The following is a 21177-nucleotide window of genomic DNA, read 5'->3' on the forward strand; positions in this document are numbered from 1 at the left end:
GAATGCAGTACTGATACATGTTAAAACATGGGTGAACTTTGAAAAAATGATAAATGAAAGAAGCTAGTCACAAAAGGCCTCATAATGTATGATTTCATTTATATGAAATGTCCAGTGGTTACCAGGGGCTAGGAAAGGAAGAGATAAGGAGTGACTGCCATTGGTTATGGTGTTTCTTTTAGGGGTGATGACAATTCCTGAAATTAGATATTGGTGGTGGATGGAAAACTCTGTGAATGAACTAAGAAACACTGAATTGTACACTTTAAAGGAATAAATTTTATGTGTAAATTATATCTCAGTATAGTGATATGAATGAAAATATAGATTTCTGATCCATTAGCATAAATGCTAATTTTAAGAGTAAGAATATACAGTGCTTTTTAGACAGAAGAAAGAGCAATGCAAATAGAAATAACTATCACACCAAAGATAGTAACCACAGTATTCAATAAAGGATTGCCAGCTAGAACTAAATAATTTATACTCTTTTCTTGGCACTTTTCACAAGAGTCTGCTTATATCTTTTCAAGTTATAAATTTTATTCTCCATTTTATTACAGTTTTAAATCTTAACCGCTATATTGCACTCTCCAAGGGCAAGGATTAGATCAAATTTATGTTTCCATCTCCAGTGATACTATGTTCAATGTCTTGTGTATAGTACTTTCTCAATCCACATTTGTTGATGAATAAATGAATAATTGAATATTGTGGTATAAAAGTGCTATGAATTCTTTCCTGCTCTCTAACTCAGTGTTAGAGACTTCTAAAATTTTCATCAGGCTCTAAATAGCTTATGTTCATCAGACGTAGAGAAAGCTGAAATAACTTTTAAATTATTCAAAATGATATCAGGAGTTCTGTGAATCAGACTCATGAGCTCAAACTTACAGGAACTTGAATCACCAAGTCAAATGGATATTAATCCAGACATTCTTCTAGGCCTGAATATAATTCTGAATTAATATGGTCATGACCCATAGATTTATATCAAACTAGTTTCATGTCAAATTAGACCCATGTGGAAATATTCAGATGGGTTTGAGAGCAAAATATTTGATCTTCCTCCTGTTTTCACAGTTTCCAGAACCTCCTGGAACTAAAACTCTTTAGATAACCCTATTAATTATTTCTAATGTTTATTTTTTATTAAAATTATTCAGATTTCTAAATAAGTGAGTTTGATGTACGCTTAGATGCTCCATTTTTAACAAAAATATGCCAAACTCATGCTTTTTAACTTGTAATTTGGATTTTTCTGGTCTCTGCATTTCTCATTCATATTTGTAAGTAGAAATTTCTTTTGATATTGAGTCCTCTAACAGAACTCAATAGTTGGATCTATATTTTCATTTAAAAATTCTTGTATAAACTTGCTTAAAAAACAATTCAATCGAACTCTTCCATTATTTAATATTGGAAATACATTACAGTTTTATATATTTATAGTTTTAAAATCTTATTTACTTTTTTATCAGCTTATTATTCACATTTCATTTGTCTTATTCCACACAGAGTAAACTGTGAATGCAGTAAAATCAAGTTTTAGCAAACAGATGAATATACTCTACATTCTCTGAACCACAATATAACAGAATAACAGCTTAATATTAAGATCTGATTTGTTAAACAGGTGTGAATTTCTCTCTCCATCCTATAGGACTGTTTTTAACATTGAAATGTAAGCGATTTCTTCTCATATTTGAAGATGAACTACACTGTGTCTTGGATAAATCTTGCTCTGGATATATGTGTATTCAAATATGCTGACTACATAACCATGTTTGTTTCTTGGCAGGGGGACATCCAGCAGTTCTTGATCATAGGTGACCCCAAAGCAGCGTATGACTACTGTGAGCATTACAGTCCAGACTGTGATTCCTCAGCACCCAAGGCTGCTCAGGCTCAGGAACCCCAGATCGATGAGGTGAGGACCGTAAGATCAAGGGCAGGTTTTCTCATTCCAATGGTCAGGACATAGGTTTGCAGTTTTGAGGCTCACCTCCATTTATTCACTTTTAATTAAACTTTACCTTGTATTTATAGCGTTTTACTATTTCTAAGAATATGTGATTTGAAGAAGATTTTTGGTGTTTGTTTCCGTCTTAAGTATTTTGTTACATAATTTCTTAAAAATACAGATACTTCACATATACTGTGTAGAGGAGCATATTTTATTTGGGGGGAGATGAGAAAAAAGATAATTTCTCAAAGATATATTTTGTCCTTAGCATTTCAGTAATTAAAACAGCCTCAACCCAAGGGTGACTATTTTCTGGTGTACTTGCCATATCCCCAGGCCTTTGGCAATTCATACAGATGAGAAAGGGACTTTAGTGCTATCTTAAAGTTGTCAGGCTGTGTTGAATATTTAGAGGGATTTTTTTTTTTTCCATTTCTGTAAGGCTATGCTACATTGATATGTAAGTTTTCTTTTTCTTGCATAAGATTTGATACAGAGAGCAATGAAATGAAAAACATTATGAACTGATTGCCGTAACTAAATATTCATATTCTTTGATTAATATTATGTCACTTTATTTGAAACTCGGGTGTGAAACCATTCTTCCAGGCTATTTTTGCAAGAAAATTCACCATAATGAAATTTGACTCTATTCTCTCTCAGACCAAAAATAAGTACATTTAAGTTAGCCATAGCAATTTTGTCAGACTTGAATATCCCAAAAAACAAAAAAATACAGTACAGTGTATGCTTTATGCAGATTTTTAGGTAAAATTCTTTAATGTGAATTTTCTGGAAATTAAAAAGCAAATACTGGAAGGAATTGAGTCTTTAGTTGGCAGCAAAACTATATTTTTATTTTTTTCTCAAGGTGAAGAGTTCTAAATTTTAGAAGGTGAGGGTGGAAGTTTAAAAGCATCAAGACTGTCCTTATGTTTGAACATAACTCAAATAGCTTTCTTCTTGACTATTAAAATACTATTAGATACCATCTTTTGAGTTCTACTATTTAGAATAGGTTAGGATCTTAATCTCTTAATTTTAATTTACTGTTATTTCTGCATGCGAATTCAATTTGGATTTTACCATTTAAGTGCTTGAAATATATTTTTTGACATTACTTTCCTTTTTAAGGTATGATAGTGAATTCTGTTGCACTGATCTTTTCCATGACTTAATATTAATGTTTTTTTAAAACAGGATAAAGTCTTAAGAAGCTAACAGGAAAGCAAATATGAGAGAAAAAAGAGAAATTACTTGGATATTTGTGTTTGCTTCTTTCACAGTTCTCAAGTGCTTCATTCTTTTTATTACCTCATGATTTATTAAAACAGTCTGTGAATTCCCTCATGATTTATTAAAACAGTCTGTGAATTCCAAGAGGATAGGTAAAATATCCATCAGGTTTTAGTGGTTTTATATCTTAGAGATTATGTGGTGATTCAATATTAAAATTTATAACATTTAGTATGCGTGCTGAAGATGGATGAGATTTATTTTGCTCTTGTTTTAAGAAAGATAAGTCTTGTTCTTTTTAGTAACAGATATAGCTCTGATTTTTGGAAGAATGAAAGTATGCATTCTTATTATATCACCTTGAGGTGTTTTATTCCCATGTTTTAATGCTACTGCATCAGGTAAGCAGAGTTATTTTAAAGCAAAATAATATTTTTAACCATTTTTGTCTTAAATTCATTTAAAAGTAGACTTTCCCTTTTTGACCTTAGTTGTTGATTCATAAATTTAACATTCTGTTGATAAATCAAACTTGTTTTTGCTAGAGGCAACTGATGAGGAAAAGAGCATGCTGCTATAATAAAAGCTACATGAAAATCTGGTTGGGTGATGCAATAATAGCATTTCTTACAATTTCTATGTTGAATATGTCACAATGAAAAGTTTTTTTGAAGAATCAGCTCTCACTTTTTCCCCCAGTACTAAATTACATTGATACTTCAATAATAAGATAACTATTATATACTAATATGAAAAACACCTGGTTAACAGAATTAGTAAGCCATCCTTATATTACTTTTGAACTATAGCCATTAATACATCATTATATTACAAATATGCATTTTAATAATTGTACTACAGATGTTTTACCTATACAAAATAGGAATGCAATGTTACCAGTGAATAAAGAACATAAAGTACAAAATAGAGCATCAAACATACATGTGTACTTTATATTGCTTAATTTACAATTAATAAATTTGTAAAATTGCATATTTATTATTCTGATTTGGATTAATAAATATGTCAATTTATTTTATAAATTAACTCAAATGTGTTTTCTTCAACTTGTGATTTTGTATAGTTCATATCCTCTAAATAACAAATTTTAATTCATTGTTAAGATTACATTTTTTATGTGTTTGCCACAGTATCGCATCATCATCATAGAGTGAAATGTAAAATGAAGATAGATTTAAACATGGTGATAATATCAAACTGTTATTCTATGTGAACTTCCACAATACCATTTATATAGCAAAGTAACTAATATTAAAATTATGATGGTATTGTATTAAACCATCGTGTTAAATTATTCTTTTATCTTAATAAGAAATTAGATGTTAAATCTACATATGGTTCTTTCTTAATGTGCTACACAGACTACAATGCCCTTTATACAGTAGGCAATTGATGTTCTTCTTTTTAAATATATATATAAAGGATGGAAAAGGAAGAAGAAGCAAGGGAAAAACAATATTTTATAAAGAAATTTCTTACCTTAATATTTTTTGCACTCAATATTTATCATATATTCTAGTTCTCAAAGACGTTCAGATATTTACTTATGCCACTATTTTTCTAACAAACTGAATAAGAACAGACTTGACATTTCAGGAAGAAGACCCCTTCTCACATACTATAACTTATGCTAGGCAACTCACAGATCATAGGTGAAATCTTTCCATCACTGAACGTCTTTTTGCATATATTCATCTGATTGATTACAAGTAGTTCTCTCTTCTTTACCTGTCTTTGAGACACCCCCAAATTCCATAGTAAGAAGGGAGAATCATCTCCAAAAATCGGTTGTAAAGCTTCGTGTAGACCAGCAAAGTGCTAAGTACATCAATACCCACCAGAAGGGACATGTTGTTTAGATAAAGAAATAAGGAGAAGAGAAGCAGTGATTCTTTTCACTGACTCCTGAATGGCTCTAAGAAAAAGATGTGCTTTAGTGCCTAAGCAGGTAAGCATGTTACTGCCTTCATTATTCTATGACCACAGCTAGTCTGGTTGATCTCCATGTGGAAAAACTTTAAATAGAGGAGAGAATTATGGAGGTTGGAAAAGGTTTCCTCCTATAAGGAAAAAAAAACATGATATAAAGATATAAAGGTAATTGGCTGCTTTGAATACCAGACTTCATTTAAGATGCATTTAAATTGTCCATTTTTATAGTCCTTCATGCCTTTATATATTGTCTTATGTTTTTACAATTCACTGTAGATGCATATGATTCTGAAAAGTCTGCTTAATTTTAAAACTCTAAAGCATAAATTAGCCTGGCTAATCTTTTTTCATGTTTTAACTTCAAGCTGCCAGCTAGTAATTATATAAATCCACTGTTTCTTATTCCAACATGTGTGACTATAACTACGGAAAAAATTATTCATTAGACAATATTCAGTTTCCATTAATTCTTTTAATATGTATCTAAATTCAGTATTTAATTGTTTTATTTATTTAATGGTGCTATTAATACTCACTTTACCTTTTCCTAGAAATAGTCGGCATTATGTCTTGCTTGCAGAGTCATGAAGAAACACAAGTGTTCAAAAAATTATATATGCATTCTTCTATTTTAACAAATTCTACTCAAATTCTAATTAGAATAAAGATTTATTGAAGTCTTTCAATTGTATATTCAATGATAAACTATTACTGGATAGATAAAATTATGAATCAATTTCAATTAATTTAATCAAATTGAAGTTTTGACAATCATAAACACTGAAAGTATGTCTATATATTTCAATATGACCTTCAGCTGAACCATCTAGAAAAGTTTCCTCTAGTGAGGGTATTTCATTAAGGGCCAGATATACCATATTGCCAGGGGGTCAGTTTTGAACATGTCCATTATATGTCTTTGTGAAATTTGCACTCATTTGCATTGCTACATCTAATAGAGCTTTAAAATTAGAAGGCACAGTGATCACAGTTCTCTAAAAGACATGTGGTGAAGAGTTATTTTTCTGGCGCATTAAAAGGGATTTTTTGGCAATTTAAAAATACCAAGAGAGGTCCAGTTGGGATATAATTAAAATGTTACCAAATATAATACTTAGGGAATTTCAAATAGGTTGCTTTTAGCATATATATATATATATATATATATATATATATATATATATATATATATATATATGTATATATACACACACACACATATATATATATATACACACATATGCATATATATAGATATATATACACATACATATATATGTATATATACACACATAAATATGTATTATATATAATAAATATATGTATACCTATATACATAAATGTATATTATACATAATAAATATATATGTATGTATATACATAAATATATATATACCTATACATAAATATATATTATAAATAATATATAAATATATATGAGTTTTAGCTTGTTGAGTTTGCTGCTTAATATCTTTTGTTATATATGATCTTAATGGATTTACAGTTATTTTAATTAAAACCAATAATTAATATATGTTTCACAATACCTATGTTGGTGTTTAAAAATTAAAATTTTGATAGAGATGTTTGGCTCTGAAGGTGAGCAAGCATGTTATTTTCTTCATCATTCAATATTAAGGATTGTATTGCATATCCCTCTACTGAGAAATATACCTCTTTCTCCTAAATTTTTTTTTAATACAGAATAATCTAGTATTCCATTTTTCAGTTTGAGCTACATTTACATGGTTTAAGGTATCTAAGTGTTATGCTCTTTCTTCAATAGAAAAAATGCAGTATTTGTAAAACTGAAATGTATTAATTATAAACAGATCTAATTTTGAATCTTTTACTGGTTCACAAGTATTCTGTGCTCATTTTGATCTTAAATAAGTCTATAGCAAATTAGTTATTTCTGAATAAACGTTAGACTGTATTTTTCCATCGGTTCCAGTATTCCAAATAAAATATAGACTCATTTCATGTTACTCTGTTCCCTTTCGTTCCTCTCCCCTTTCCATATCAAAATAGATATGAAAATTCTTTCATACTTGGGAAGACTATTCTCCATACTTTTATTTTTAAACATGTAGTTTAATGGAAAAAAAAAGTACCCATTGAAATTGTTGTAAGATAAAGGAGCCTTATGTAGCAATTTTTACAAATCAAAATTAACATGACTATTTAACAACTATGTCCAAGTATGTAATTGCTATGTTTGAATTAATGTTCAACAATTAAAAGTTTGAATTAATATTCTAAACTTTTAATTTCCTCACAATCCTAACCACTATTCTGCTCTTAGAAAACCTGCTTTGTCACTATGTTATTATACTCTGTATAAGACAGTATTACTTCTTGTAACACGAAGTAATACTTAAATAACAGTATTTCCTTGTCTCTTAACTCTTACTGGTAAAAGTTAAGAACATGATTACCATTTTGTTAATAGTATTGCCTGCAACTAACAAAATTGCCTGATATTTTTTCCTTTGCGATGTAGTATGCACCTGAGGATATAATGGAATATGACTATGAGTATGGGGAAGCAGAATATAAAGAGGCTGAAAGTGTAACAGAGATTCCCACTGTAACTGAGGAGACAATAGCGCAAACCGAGGTAAAAGCAAAGTAGCGCCTTTGTGTGTGGTGTCCTGCTGTTTGTCATCCTGTGGTTCCTTATGTCCACTTTTCCTCAAACTTATCATAAACCTTTTATTCATCTGATTTCTATGACCTGATAACTGTGATTTTTATTTGACAGTAGCTGTCCTGAAGGAATGATGCCCGGTTTGCTTTGCTTATCCTTCCTTTCATCCATGCTCTTTATTTCCCTTTTCATTTTATTTATGTTTTCCATTCCATCTTTCACCACATTTTACAGAAAAAGAAATTCAATTTCAAAATGAAGACGAAGACAGTGGCCACTAACTCAAAGGAAAAGTCCAAAAAGTTTACACCCCCTAAATCTGAAAAATTTGCAACCAGGAAGAAGAAAAGTTATCAAGCGGCAGCAAAAGCCAAGCTAGGGGTAAAGGTAGCAAAGAAAAAGCAATCAAGATCTCTCCTAGATAAGCTGGAAGATCTCTGATGATGAGTCATTGTCCTAACCCAACTAGATAAATACTCATTTGGCTAATACGATACCCCAGTTAAATCATGATTTCCATAGATTTTGGATTACCTTACATTTTTACTAATTGCTTTTCTTTTGAATTTACTATTAGGCAAATATTGTTGATGATTTTCAAGAATACAACTATGGAACAGAAAGTTACCAGACAGAAGCTCCTAGGCGTGTATCTGGACAAAATGAGGTAATGCTCATAGACTGCATTAAATTTTTAAAATGTGTAATATTTCTTGATATATTTCACTCTGGAAGAATCTATAACCTCTGAAAAGTTTGACATTTTTATTCTTTTACTGAGGTAAGAGAAACAATAGAATTGGCTCACTATTACTAAAAACAGTTCATTTAAAATTAATGTCAATTCAGGTTTTGCATGACTCTTTGCTTCATGCAAATGCTAAATTGATCAAACTGAATTGGCTGCTATCATTTTCTTGATTCCTCCTGGGATTGAGCAAGCTTCTCAAAATGTTGTGATTAAGGGTATTCACAACATGACCCTTCTGTGAGGAGGAGAATCCTCTAAAGTAACAACTGTATCATCAAATGATACAATTAGAATTTACTCCATCTGACCAATAATCATGCATTTTTATGACACAAATATTTTGAGAAAATATAGTCTTAGTTGGTTTTAATGGCTATTTACATTTTCAAACTTAATTATGGTTAAAATACTATATCTTAACCTTTCCCAGTCCTTTCTATGAAAATGTTTAAGTACATACAGGTACAAATAGAACAATCTTCCTGAATTTCATACTATGCATATATTCTGATTATGAAAAAATAAGTATACAATTCAATTTAACTGTTAAATTCCTGTCACCTGGTATGAGGAATACCTGAATCATTTTAGTTATTAAAAATTTATATAACATGTGTCCCAGTGAGGCAAATTAACTCAGTGAGACTTTACATGCAAACACATAATTTAGAGTAATAACATTTTAGGGTAAGAACTGATTTCAAGTTTCATCTAGTCCAAAATAATCATTTTCCAAAAATGGTTATCTTGATTCAAGATGTTTATTTATATACCCAAATTCATTCATCTTTTGCTCAGATCTATGAACATAGTAATATTCTGATCCCAGATGATATGCACCCCCTAATGATAGTATATACTCATTGTTTAAGAATATAAAAATATTATGGTTATTGGACATTTTATTTTAGTTAACAATCACTAAATTAATCATTTAGCCACATTTTTCATTCACATGACTTTATGTAACACCACTTATTATTCAATATTGTTCTATCATCTAGATTCACTATGCTATAGCAAACAAGTTATTTATGAAATTCAAAAGTAGCAAGATAAATTATTTAATTTGAACCTCATCAAAATCATATGGCCCCTAATTACCTAATAAATATCATTAAGATTTATGCTATTAATGAGGAATTATTTATGAAAAAAGGAAATTATACTAGCTTTATTTTTCTGTATCTCTGAGATAGTATTTTTGATGTAATTTTTACTTTTAAGTGAATAGTCTCATACTCTTTATGAGACTATACAGTGATATATTCTATTGTATTAAATTCTGAGGACTCTAATTTATATTTTATTTGCTGTAAAGAACTCTTTGGTGATATAATACTTCCCTACATTCTAGATACTCTGCATAAATATTGCAATGATAAATCTCAATATTGGCATTAATATTTTATTTTTCGGATTGAGAGTCAAACTTACATGGCTTTTCTGGTAGCAATTATATTTCATTATGAGGTTCTGTGAGATTTGAAAATTAAGCAAAGCTTTAACTATATATTTTCTATATATACATATATATATTATTCAAGTCGAACTATAAAGTAAATATCAATTGCATGACAAGTTTTTTCCAATGGAACAAGCAAATACACATGTTGAATCTATGTGAATATTTGCAGTTTATTGGCAAAAGTTCTTTGAAAGCAATATTTCCTTGTACATACCAATGTACAAAAATATTTCTTTCAATAATGTTGAAAGGCTGTCTTTCCCAGCTTTCAGACTTGCTTGAGTAGTATTCAGACCACTTCCTGTCACATTCCATCAAACTGTAATTGCAAATGCTTACCTTGCTTTACTAACAGTAAACTTCATGTTCTCCAATTCCTTGCGACTTAAATTAATAGCCAAATCCGGTTGAAGAAGTATTTACTGAAGAATATCTAACTGGAGAGGATTATGATTCCCAGAGGAAAAATTCTGAGGATATGCTATATGAAAACAAAGAAATAGACGGCAGGGACTCTGATCTTCTGGTAGATGGAGATTTAGGCGAATATGATTTTTATGACTATAAAGAATATGAAGATAAACCAACAAGCCCCACTAATGAAGAATTTGGTCCAGGTGTTCCAGCAGAAACAGATATCACAGAAACAAGTGTAAGTCAGTATTCTGCTCTGTGTCCATGTATGTCTTATTTCTGGAGTATTTTCGTGTTCATCTTGATGTCTTTTCAGGTTTAAAATGTAGGTTATGTTCTTATATAAATTATGAATATTTATCACTACTAGGATACCTTGATAGATTCTTCCTCATGGGGATCTTCAGCAGTTGTATCTCAGGCCACACTACTGGAGTCTTCATTTGAAAGAATAATCTTTCATAGAGTTGCATCCAAGTTTTCTTGGCATTGTCATTCTGGGTACTAAGACTATTTTCTAATTTTTAGACTGTTTTATATATTTTTGTTTTCTGGTGATGCTCAGGAATGCACCATATTAATTATCATTTTATCATTATAATTATTATTATTTAACCTTTTGAACCCCTTCACCCATTTCCTCCCTCCACCTCTATTTTGTTGAATTTAATTTGATGACACTTTTTGCTTAGTGCCTTGGAATAATAATGAGGTCGACAGATATCTTTATCTTTTTATAATATGTCCTTAAGAAACAATTGTTCAATCTCATTCAAGATTTAGCATTAATGTTCATTGTGTTTCCCTTTGTATATTTTCAGTATTTAAAACTTTAATAGGTTTCTATGTTAAAAAACACATTTTAATAGATTGTTTGAAATGCACTTAGATGATTAAATGATCTTTTAAAAATACTTAAATGGCCTTATTTACTTAAAGACAGGCTGCTTGAATTTTTCACTCAACAGATAAATGGCCATGGTGCATACGGAGAAAAAGGACAGAAAGGAGAGCCAGCAGTAGTTGAACCTGTAAGTACTGGTATGAATACATTGTAATAGTACCATTGAAAATTCTAATGTCCATATGTTTATAATGCCACAAGTAATGAGTTAGTAAGGCCAGTTCTGGCAAGTAGAATTTCAATAAACCAAAAAAATATAGAGATACAGAATTTTGGAATTTGAAACTAACCGACAATGTTTTAGTCTAATTCTCTCATTTTAAAACTAAGAAACCTAAGACCCAAAGGGTTCAAATGTTTGGTGGTTGAGATATGACCAGACTTTACCTCTTCTATTTTCCAGTCCAGTGACTTTCTCCTCTAATTGCTATAACTTAACATTATTAGAAATATATTATTTGACATAGTACTTATTTGTTTCATATTCAAATCACATCATGTAATAATATGAAAACGTTCTTTTTAAAATTTGTTTCCTTTTCTTCCATTGGAAAAAATCTTCAAATCACTTCAAAAGTGATTTGAAGATTTATATTAATGTTACTGCCACTCAAGATATTGGTAAGAAGCAAATTCTTACTGGAAGTCAATTTTACTGTTGTTCTCCCTAATCAGCAATTTGGGAAAAGTATTGCATTAGAACTAAAGGAAGTATGTTTAACTATTTGCCTCATGCTAATGAAAATCATTTCAGGAACTGCAAGGACATAAAATTTTTATAAAAGATGGAGGAGATAAAGATAAAAAAGATGCATCTCTAAGAACATTGTTGTCTGTTTATTACTCCAAAATCTGAGAAAGCACATCATATGCTCGCCAAAGTCTTTAAAAATATTTTTTTCTGAATAAATTTGTCCTTGTTATGAAAAGTTACATCCAACTTTTTAAATGACAAGACAGTTTTCAGCAGTAGAATCATAAACTTTCTAGAATTGGGTTCTTATCCTGAAATAGTATTCTATTCTCTTGTCTTTTTAAGAACTTATATTTATGTCCAGTTCTTTAACATGGACTTTTCTCCCCTTTCCCTGAGTTAAAGTGCTTAGGTGCCACTTTCTTCCATCCTTTCATTCACACAGCAAATATTTATCAGGTTCTTGCTTTGTGCCCAGCATTATTCTGGGTGCTAGGGAAAACTTGGTTAAATGTCTTTGCCCTTTTGGGGAGCACTTAGCATATTCTCTTTGTAATATTACTTATCTGAATATTTATTTCCTTGCTAATTAGTTCACAGATTTTCTCAGGACAGGGATTATGTCTTCTATCATTTTTAATTTCCTCCCTTCCCTGTGCAAAAATGCTTGTAATTGTTTTATATGTAGGAACAGATAATTTACCTTTTAAAATGCAATGATGTGGTGCTTTCTAAGAGCCAATTAGATAAGAGGTTAGGGGTTACTGCCCTAGTAATGACTCTATCTTTTTTAACTGTAGGGCATGCTTATTGAAGGACCACCAGGGCCAGCAGGACCTGCGGTATGTAAATGTTTTAAGATCATTTTTGTCTTGATTTTTTTAATAATCAGATATAAGATTTCTATTACACTGTTGGATTTATACATTTTAGACTAATTTGAGTATTGAATTATAGAGGCAAATACTTGGTCAGAGGACCCGGTGGCCTTGAATCACTTTCTGATTTGGCTATCCAAATGATATTCTTTTGAGAGCTATGAAATTAAATTTTGTTTTAAATATTTTTGTTGCTTAAATATCTCTGACTTTTCTAATCTAATCTTCAACTTTGTGCCTGAAAGTTATAAAAGTAAAAAATAGCCCTCTTTTTTTTTTTTAAAAGGTATAGATATATCTCAAAGAATAGAGCTGAGAATTCTAAGTGGACTGTAGCTGCCTTATCTGTACTTCTGAATGGAGTGACTATCAGCTTCCATTGTCATTTCCTAATAAGGCTAATGTTACTCATCAGGGTGTCTTTATTGTCAGGTAGTTGTACTGATCTGACTTTGTAAGAAATCTTCTTTCCTTTGTGGAATTAATTAAATTCTTGTCATGTGAAATAAATATATTATACTGATGCCTTTAAATACTTTTACCCATAAAGAATATAAATGATTTCTACATTTCAACTTCACTGTCACATTTTTGCAGTCTAATTGAATGAGTATAACATTTCTTCAGTAAGAACTGGGAACCAACTTCCACCTCAGGGACTGTACATTGGCAGGATTTCCTTTCCTGTTCTTCCTTGGAATGTCTGTCTCTACCCTGAGAGCAGCCTCGTAGAGGAAGAGTTGAGCTAGCTACAAAGTGGTCCCTATATGTTCTCTTTTTATGGGAAGATAAATAGGGCAATTGTTTGGGAGAAGAGTGTTTATTTATGAATACGAGTTCTTCTTTGATTTTGGTAGGATGAATTTGCCTGAATACTAATGAAATCAGGAATCTAACTCAAATCATGGTTTATTTCTCTGTAGGGTCTTATGGGTCCTCCAGGTCTACAAGGCCCCACTGGACCCCCTGGTGACCCTGGCGAGAGGGTAAGTGAAGGGACTCATAACAAAAGAATGCAACATAAATGAAAAGAATTAAAATATATTCTACAGGTTTAACATATTATTCTCACTTGGATAACATATGAATTCAGTGTTGTGCAAAATTTTGTTTAACTTTTCTAACTATAAGTTTAAAAGTGAGGTGAAAGAATGTGCATTTATCTATGTTATAATTAGTAAGAAAATTTTTTATTTTTAATCAATTTCCATTTTGATATGAACCCGATACATTAGATTAAGTTCTTCCTTTTGAGTTCAGACATATTTACCAGGAACTCTCATGACTAGCTGAATACTGATAGAATGAATTAATAAGGTTGCATCCTAATTTGAAGGTCACATCCTGGGTCACATGGTGAAATAGACCATTTGCGTTAAGTCTATTGAAACTCTTCTTGTAAAATCCCTTTTTTTCTCCTTCCTTGAGTAGCCAATAAACTTGTACATTATTTAAATTATATAAAACTACTGCAATGAAATACAATCCTCTCTAGGTATACTTACTAAAAGGAGATTAACCAAGGAGTAGAGGACAAACACAAAGTAGATAATGTAGACTTATGGTACTCAAAGTCATTCTGTTTCTAATTATTTTGTTTATTGATTAATTTTGATGATTTTATTTACTTCCCTAGGGTCCCCCAGGACGTCCTGGTCTACCAGGGGCTGATGGTTTACCTGGTCCTCCTGGTACCATGTTAGTGTTACCGGTATGTTTTTTATAGTTATAAAGATGACCCAATGTTTTGTCAACCTGCTGCTGACAAATATTGCGGAACCATATTATAGATCAATCAAAAAACCATTGTATGAGGTAGAGATACTTGAAATGAAGCAGCCTTCAGAAATTGTGATAAATTTTGCTAAAACAAAATTCTGGTAAATATTTATTTCTGCAGTAGAACTAAGGCTTTATTATTTCATTATATTTTTTGACAACAAATCTTAGAGGATTTTCTTAATATTTTTAATCATGTGCTTTATCCTGAGTCATATGAGTAACATGCATTTCATGTATTAACATAAAGTTAATATGCTATTTACCACCATATAGACATGAGCTAATACTTTTTAAATACGATATATCTATAGTGTTATTATTCATTGTCCAAAAATTATTTGTTTTACCTTAAGATTGCTTTTTAAAGTTGCCCAAAAGAATTAATATTGTTAAAATGGCCATACGACCCAAAGCAATCTAGATTTAATGCAACCTCTATCAAATTAACCTTGACATTTTTCACAGAACTAGAACAAAAAATCCTAAAATGTATATGGAACCATAAAAGACCCAGAATTGCCAAAGCAATCCTTAGGAAAAAGAACAAAGCTGGAGGCATAACCCTCCCAGAATTCAGACAATATTACAAAGCCACAGTAATCAAAGCAGCATGGTATTGGCACAAAAACAGACATATGGATCAATGGAACAGAGTAGAGAGCCCAGAAATAAACCCACACACCTATAGTCAATTAATCTTTGACAAAGGAGGCAAGAATATACAATGGGGAAAAGACGATCTTTTTAGCAAGGGGTGTTGGGAAAGTTGGAGAGCCCCATGTAAATCAATGAAGTTAGAACACACCCTCACACCATACACAAAAATAAACTCAAAATGGCTTAAAGACTTAAATATAAGACATGACACCATAAAACTTCTAGAAGAGAACATAGGCAAAACATTCTTTGACATAAATCATAGCAATGTTTTCTTGGGTCAGTCTTCCAAGGTACTAGAAATAAAAACAAAACTAAACAAATGGGACCTAATCAAATTTATAAGCTTTTGCACAGCAAAGGAAACCATAAACAAAACAAAAAGACAACCAACAGACTGGGAGAAAATACTTGCAAAAGATGCGACCATCAAGGACTTAATTTCCAAAATATACAAACATCTCATCCAGCTCAGTAACAACAAAAACAAAAAAAAACAATCAAAAAATGGGCAGAAGACCTAAATAAACATTTCTCCAAAGAAGACATACAGATGGTCAATAGGCACAAGAAGAGATGCTAAACATTGCTAATTATTAGAGAAGTGTAAATCCAATCTACAATGAGGTATCAACTCACGCCAGTCAGAATGGCCATCATTAAAAAGACTACAAATAATAAATGCTGCAGAGGGTGTGGAGAAAAGGGAAACCTCCTACACTGTTAGTGGGAATGTAAATTGATGCAGCTACTATGGAAAACAGTATGGAGGTTCCTCAAAAAACTAAAAATAAAGTTAACATATGATCCAGCAGTCCCACTCCTGGGCATGTATCCACAGAATACTCAAATTTGAAAAGATGCATGCACCCAATGTTCATAGCAGCTCTATTTACAATAGCCAAGACATGGAAGCAACCTAAAGGTCCAGTGACAGATGAATGGATAAAGAAGATGTGGCATATATATATATATATATATATATATATATATATATATATATATATAAATATATAAATATAAAATGGGATACTATTCAGCCATTAAAAAGAATGAAATTATGTCATTTGCAGCAACATGGATGAAACTAGAGATTATCATACTGGATGAAGTAAGTCAGACAGAGAAAGACAAATATCATATGATATCACTTATATGTGGAATATAAAATATGATACAAATGAACATATTTACAAAATAGAAACAGACTCACAGACTTAGAAAACAAATCTATGCTTACCAAAGGGGAAGGGAGGGGGGAGGGATAAATTAGGAGTTTGGGATTAGCAGATACAAACTACTAAATATAAAATAGATAAACAACAAGGTCCCTCTGTATAGCACAAAGAACTATATTCAATATCTTATAATAAACCATAATGGAAAAGAATATGAAAAAGAATATAATACACATATATTCAGTATATATATATTTTATATATATATATATATATATATATATATATATATATAAAACTGAATCACTTTGCTGTACACCAGAAACTAACACAACTTTGTAAATCAACTATACTTCAATAAAAAAAAATTTTTAAATAAAGTTGCCCAAGTTCTTGTGGAAAAAATTGGTGTATTTGTTTAAATGTTATAAAGATTCAAGTAATAATAACATAGAAATTTATTCATGCTGCATTTTGAGTTAAAATTAAAAAGGAGCTTTAGCATTTTATAGAGGGATACAGAAATGATCAGCTTCCTAGTATAATTACTTAAGAAAAGGTAAACAAACTGAATATATCTCAAGGAAGATTTCCTCTGTGTTCACAGAGATTCCAGAAGTTTTGCTCAACAAAATAGCAGTTGATCTATAACACTACCGAATTTAGTGCATTTAGAATTTTTACAAATGAGTGAGTAGAACGGGTAGCGTTTGTGCAGGTAAAGAAATGGATGATAGCTTATTCCAGAGTTTTCAAAAATTATGGAATTTAAAATTGTAAAGGAGTCTGTAGTCTCTTCTACAAGTGGTAAATCATGGTCTAGAAAACTTCCATAATGGACAGAAAGAAAATTTTTTTAAAAATCTAGGTATCATGATTCATGATGGAGTTACCTTGGACTTTTGTAAAATCCCACCATTTTAAGTAAGTAGTTTTTAATCTAGTAATTAAGGCACCTATTTGAGAAATTCTGATTTTGAGCTTCTGTATGTTATCTGTTCTTAGTTTCGTTATGGTGGCGATGGTTCCAAAGGACCAATCATCTCTGCTCAGGAAGCTCAGGCCCAGGCCATTCTTCAGCAGGCTCGGGTAAGAAAGGATCAACATGTAGCTCCATTACCTGATTCTGTGTCAAATTATGCAAGAGAGAGAAAGTGTGTGTGTGGGTGTGTGTGTGTATCTGGAGGGTGCTACTATTATGAACAAAATACTTCTGAATAGTATGTTGAATTTAGATGGAGAAGATACTAAGATAATATCTATTTTTCCAATAGGAATATTTTCTTTAATTTAATATTTAATTTAAATGACTGATCCTTGCAGTATTGCCATACATAATTCTGGCAAAAACATGCAGACCATAATACACAAATTTTCTAATTTTTTTTCAAAGAGTACTGATGGATTTATATGTATCACCCTTTATCTTTCACATCCAGTTTTCCCTGTTAAGGCATATGTCAATGATTAATGAATAAAGTAAGAGGATAAAGTTTAAAATAATTTTTCCACCCAATCTTATAGATTATTCAGGATATCCCAAATAATCCAGAAAATTAAATTTCTTAGGCATTCTTGTGGAGGAAAGAAACCTTCAAATATGTATTCTAAGCTCGAATCATTGTAATCTATATTTTAAACCAAATCCATTTAGTTCATATTTGTTTGTCAGCTAAAAGCTTTCCACTATCTGTATACTTATATAATATAAAATTGTTTGTTTTTTAAGTTAGCTCCAGTGCAGTTAAAATATAGTAAGGAAATCAAAAGAATGGATCAGGAAAGTGTTGAAAGTCATATAATACTTTTATTCATAGTATAGTCTTTTTTTCTTTTCAAGGAAAAAGGAAATAAAGGGCTTATAGTTGGCATGGATACGGGTACCTGCTTCCTAAGTGATATAAATCATTTTGGTGATAACTATTTATCACCATAAGTTTATGAGTGCATAAATTATCTGAGAGTGTAAGTCTATCAATCTGAAAAGATACCATTGTTTGGTTACATCATTTATAAAGACAATGAAAAACTTAAATATTTGTTTATTAGACCTTGGCATAATACAAATCTAAAAATATTTAAATTGATTTACTAATGATGCCTACAACTTATAAATTTTATTACTTTGAACAGATTTTAGGTAATTATTTGAGCTTAAATAGTTTATTAGGCGATTGAATTCCTAATTTTATTAGTCCTTTTAACCTACTTGGAAATAGGTAGCAAGCATTATAATTCCAATTTTTCAGATATTTAATCTCAAGGATTAAGAAGTGTATTGTCAAAAATCTCATGGTGAGTCAGTAGTGAAATTTTGGAGATACTACTGTTTTCATCTCATGCACTTTTCTAATATGATTTTACATTATTTCTATTACAATATTATTTTTTATATCTGTTTTGGTAATCTAAATATTCATCTTTTGGAATCACTAATATTAAAAAATAGCGCACCATACTAATTTAACATCTGTCAAATATTTATCCTTTTACTCTACTTGTTCCAGCTTTCCAAGTGCTAATTTCACATTTCTAATATTCAGTGTCAGTAGTGCATGTAATCAGTCTATCATGCCTATGATTCTACCAAATAAATGTATTTTTCTATAAAGCATTAAATTTGAGAATTGTTAAAATAACTATATTATCTAAGCACTTTCTGATCAATTTTGCTTGTTACTATCTGGCTTGAATTGTCATAGTTTTTCCTAAAATACTGCTAGAAAACTTTTACTTAAAGCACTTCAAATTGTTCACATCTAAAAGTATTGTCAATGAGAATTGCACCTACATATTTAAGAGAAACCTACACAATATTCTGAATGCACTTTTGAGGAGGAAAATCATCAGATATTAAATTTCTTATTAGATGTTAAAATCTATTTTAACTTTTATCATTGAATAAATCATAATATATATGGTACAAGATTGTATATAAGTCACAACAGCTTAAAAAATGTCTGATACTTATTAGGTCAATTCGTCATTCTAAAAACCTGTGATTCTTCAGTAGTCAGGTGCTCTTTCTACTATGTAGCTATTATACCTCTGTTGATGAGCTGCTACTTAAGGGTAACTTGTGCAAATGAATATTGTGGTTTAATATGCTCATCCAGGGAGGCATTCCTGAATTTGCTATATTTTATTTTCTAGATTGCTCTGAGAGGTCCACCTGGCCCAATGGGTCTAACTGGAAGACCGGGTCCTGTGGTAGGTTACCCAAAAAGATAATATATGTTTAAATTCCTGTATTAGTAGTTCCTTGTGCAACTTTGGTCAGGCAGTTTTCATATCTTTGGCTGGTGAAAGTAGGGTAAATATATCGACTTATACTTGGATTTTGTTTCCATTTAAGAAATCTCTCTGAATTCAGTCCTCAGTAAATTTTAATGAAAAGGTTACAATGGAAAATTCTCAAATCAAATAAATACAATGAAAAATATAATTGAATCACATATCCAATTATTAACTTTTCAAACTATAATTTATTTGAATAATAGTTTGAGTTATTGAAGTTCAAGTGTACAGTAAGTTCTTGAGATTTAATTTTATGTAAAACAGAATTTATTAAAAAAGAAAAAAATATTTGAGGCCAATGAAAATTTTTCCATAATCTTAGGAGAAAGCAGGAGACTTGGCTTAACTTTAAGTTGCCTCTAGTATTCCATGAACTGCTTCAGATATTAGAGAAATTATTCTGTCTTTTAGACACTCTTGGAAAATAAGTGTTTTATTTTCCTTACAAGCTTACTGACAAGCTAATATTCTATATATTTTTAAAAATATTTTGAAACTTACCAAATGCTAAGCAGTGTAGCAATTCACACACACACAAAACAAAGATTCTTTTTAAATCATACTTTTTTCTTAAGAGAAAAGAACATTGTAGAATTCCAACCTGAGTTCACATTGATTTTAAAATTAATGGAATAATTTCTATTTTAAGTATTTTTTTATATAAAAAGCTGTAGTATACTTTCAATATGGTCTTATATGCTCACAATGTTTTATTGAAATAATGGTATTTATAGAAATTATTACTCTGAACATTAAAAGTTTATCTTTGGTTTACTTAGTAGACACAGTAAAACTGTTTTATTCAAATTTGAATCAATTAAATAGTTTTGTAATTATTTAATCTGTTTTACTGATCTTATTAGGAGGAAGAATAGTTTTCTTCATTCAGTTTATTCAAGAGTTTGTTATCTACTTTTTCATAAATTTATGGTTCTCTTCAGTCTTGAAGTTTTATAACATTTTATATATCTTGAAGGGCTTCACAATCATATGAGCTCATGTGGAACATGTGTTCTGGCAATATGTTCCACAGAATTTAAATTATACACGTTTCTAAATGCATTATTATGTATTTATCATGTAGTTTTACTGTTCTGCCTTTCAAAATATAGTAGGGAAGATGATGGATTCCATGTCATTTAATAAAGGCAGAAATAGAGTTAATATTTAATTGCTTGTTAATAATAACACATTTACATGACTGAGGAAAATCAGCAGTATGCTAGTGTTTCACAAATTTGGGGGCAGAAGAATTACCCATATATTTTATCAAAAGTGAAAGTTCCTGGGGCCTTGAACTTGAGACTCTAATGATGCATATTCAGGGTCAGAACTGGCAAACTATATTT

General features: G+C 30.5%; 1 protein-coding gene across 1 annotated transcript in view; it reads left to right on the forward strand.

Moving 5' to 3' along the window:
• The window catches only part of COL11A1 (collagen type XI alpha 1 chain), a 208477-nt gene that overhangs the window by 72250 nt on the left and 115050 nt on the right, over positions 1-21177 (forward strand). The window contains exons 5-14 of the mRNA XM_082382788.1: positions 1802-1930; positions 7659-7775; positions 8383-8472; positions 10422-10676; positions 11407-11469; positions 12837-12878; positions 13838-13900; positions 14551-14625; positions 17537-17620; positions 19685-19741. Of these exons, the coding sequence (XP_082238914.1) occupies positions 1802-1930; positions 7659-7775; positions 8383-8472; positions 10422-10676; positions 11407-11469; positions 12837-12878; positions 13838-13900; positions 14551-14625; positions 17537-17620; positions 19685-19741 (975 nt within the window). The remainder of the gene's footprint in view (positions 1-1801; positions 1931-7658; positions 7776-8382; positions 8473-10421; positions 10677-11406; positions 11470-12836; positions 12879-13837; positions 13901-14550; positions 14626-17536; positions 17621-19684; positions 19742-21177) is intronic.

This window comes from Balaenoptera borealis, assembly GCF_965194805.1.
Source record: "Balaenoptera borealis genome assembly, chromosome: 1".
NCBI classification, from domain to species: Eukaryota; Metazoa; Chordata; class Mammalia; order Artiodactyla; family Balaenopteridae; genus Balaenoptera; species Balaenoptera borealis.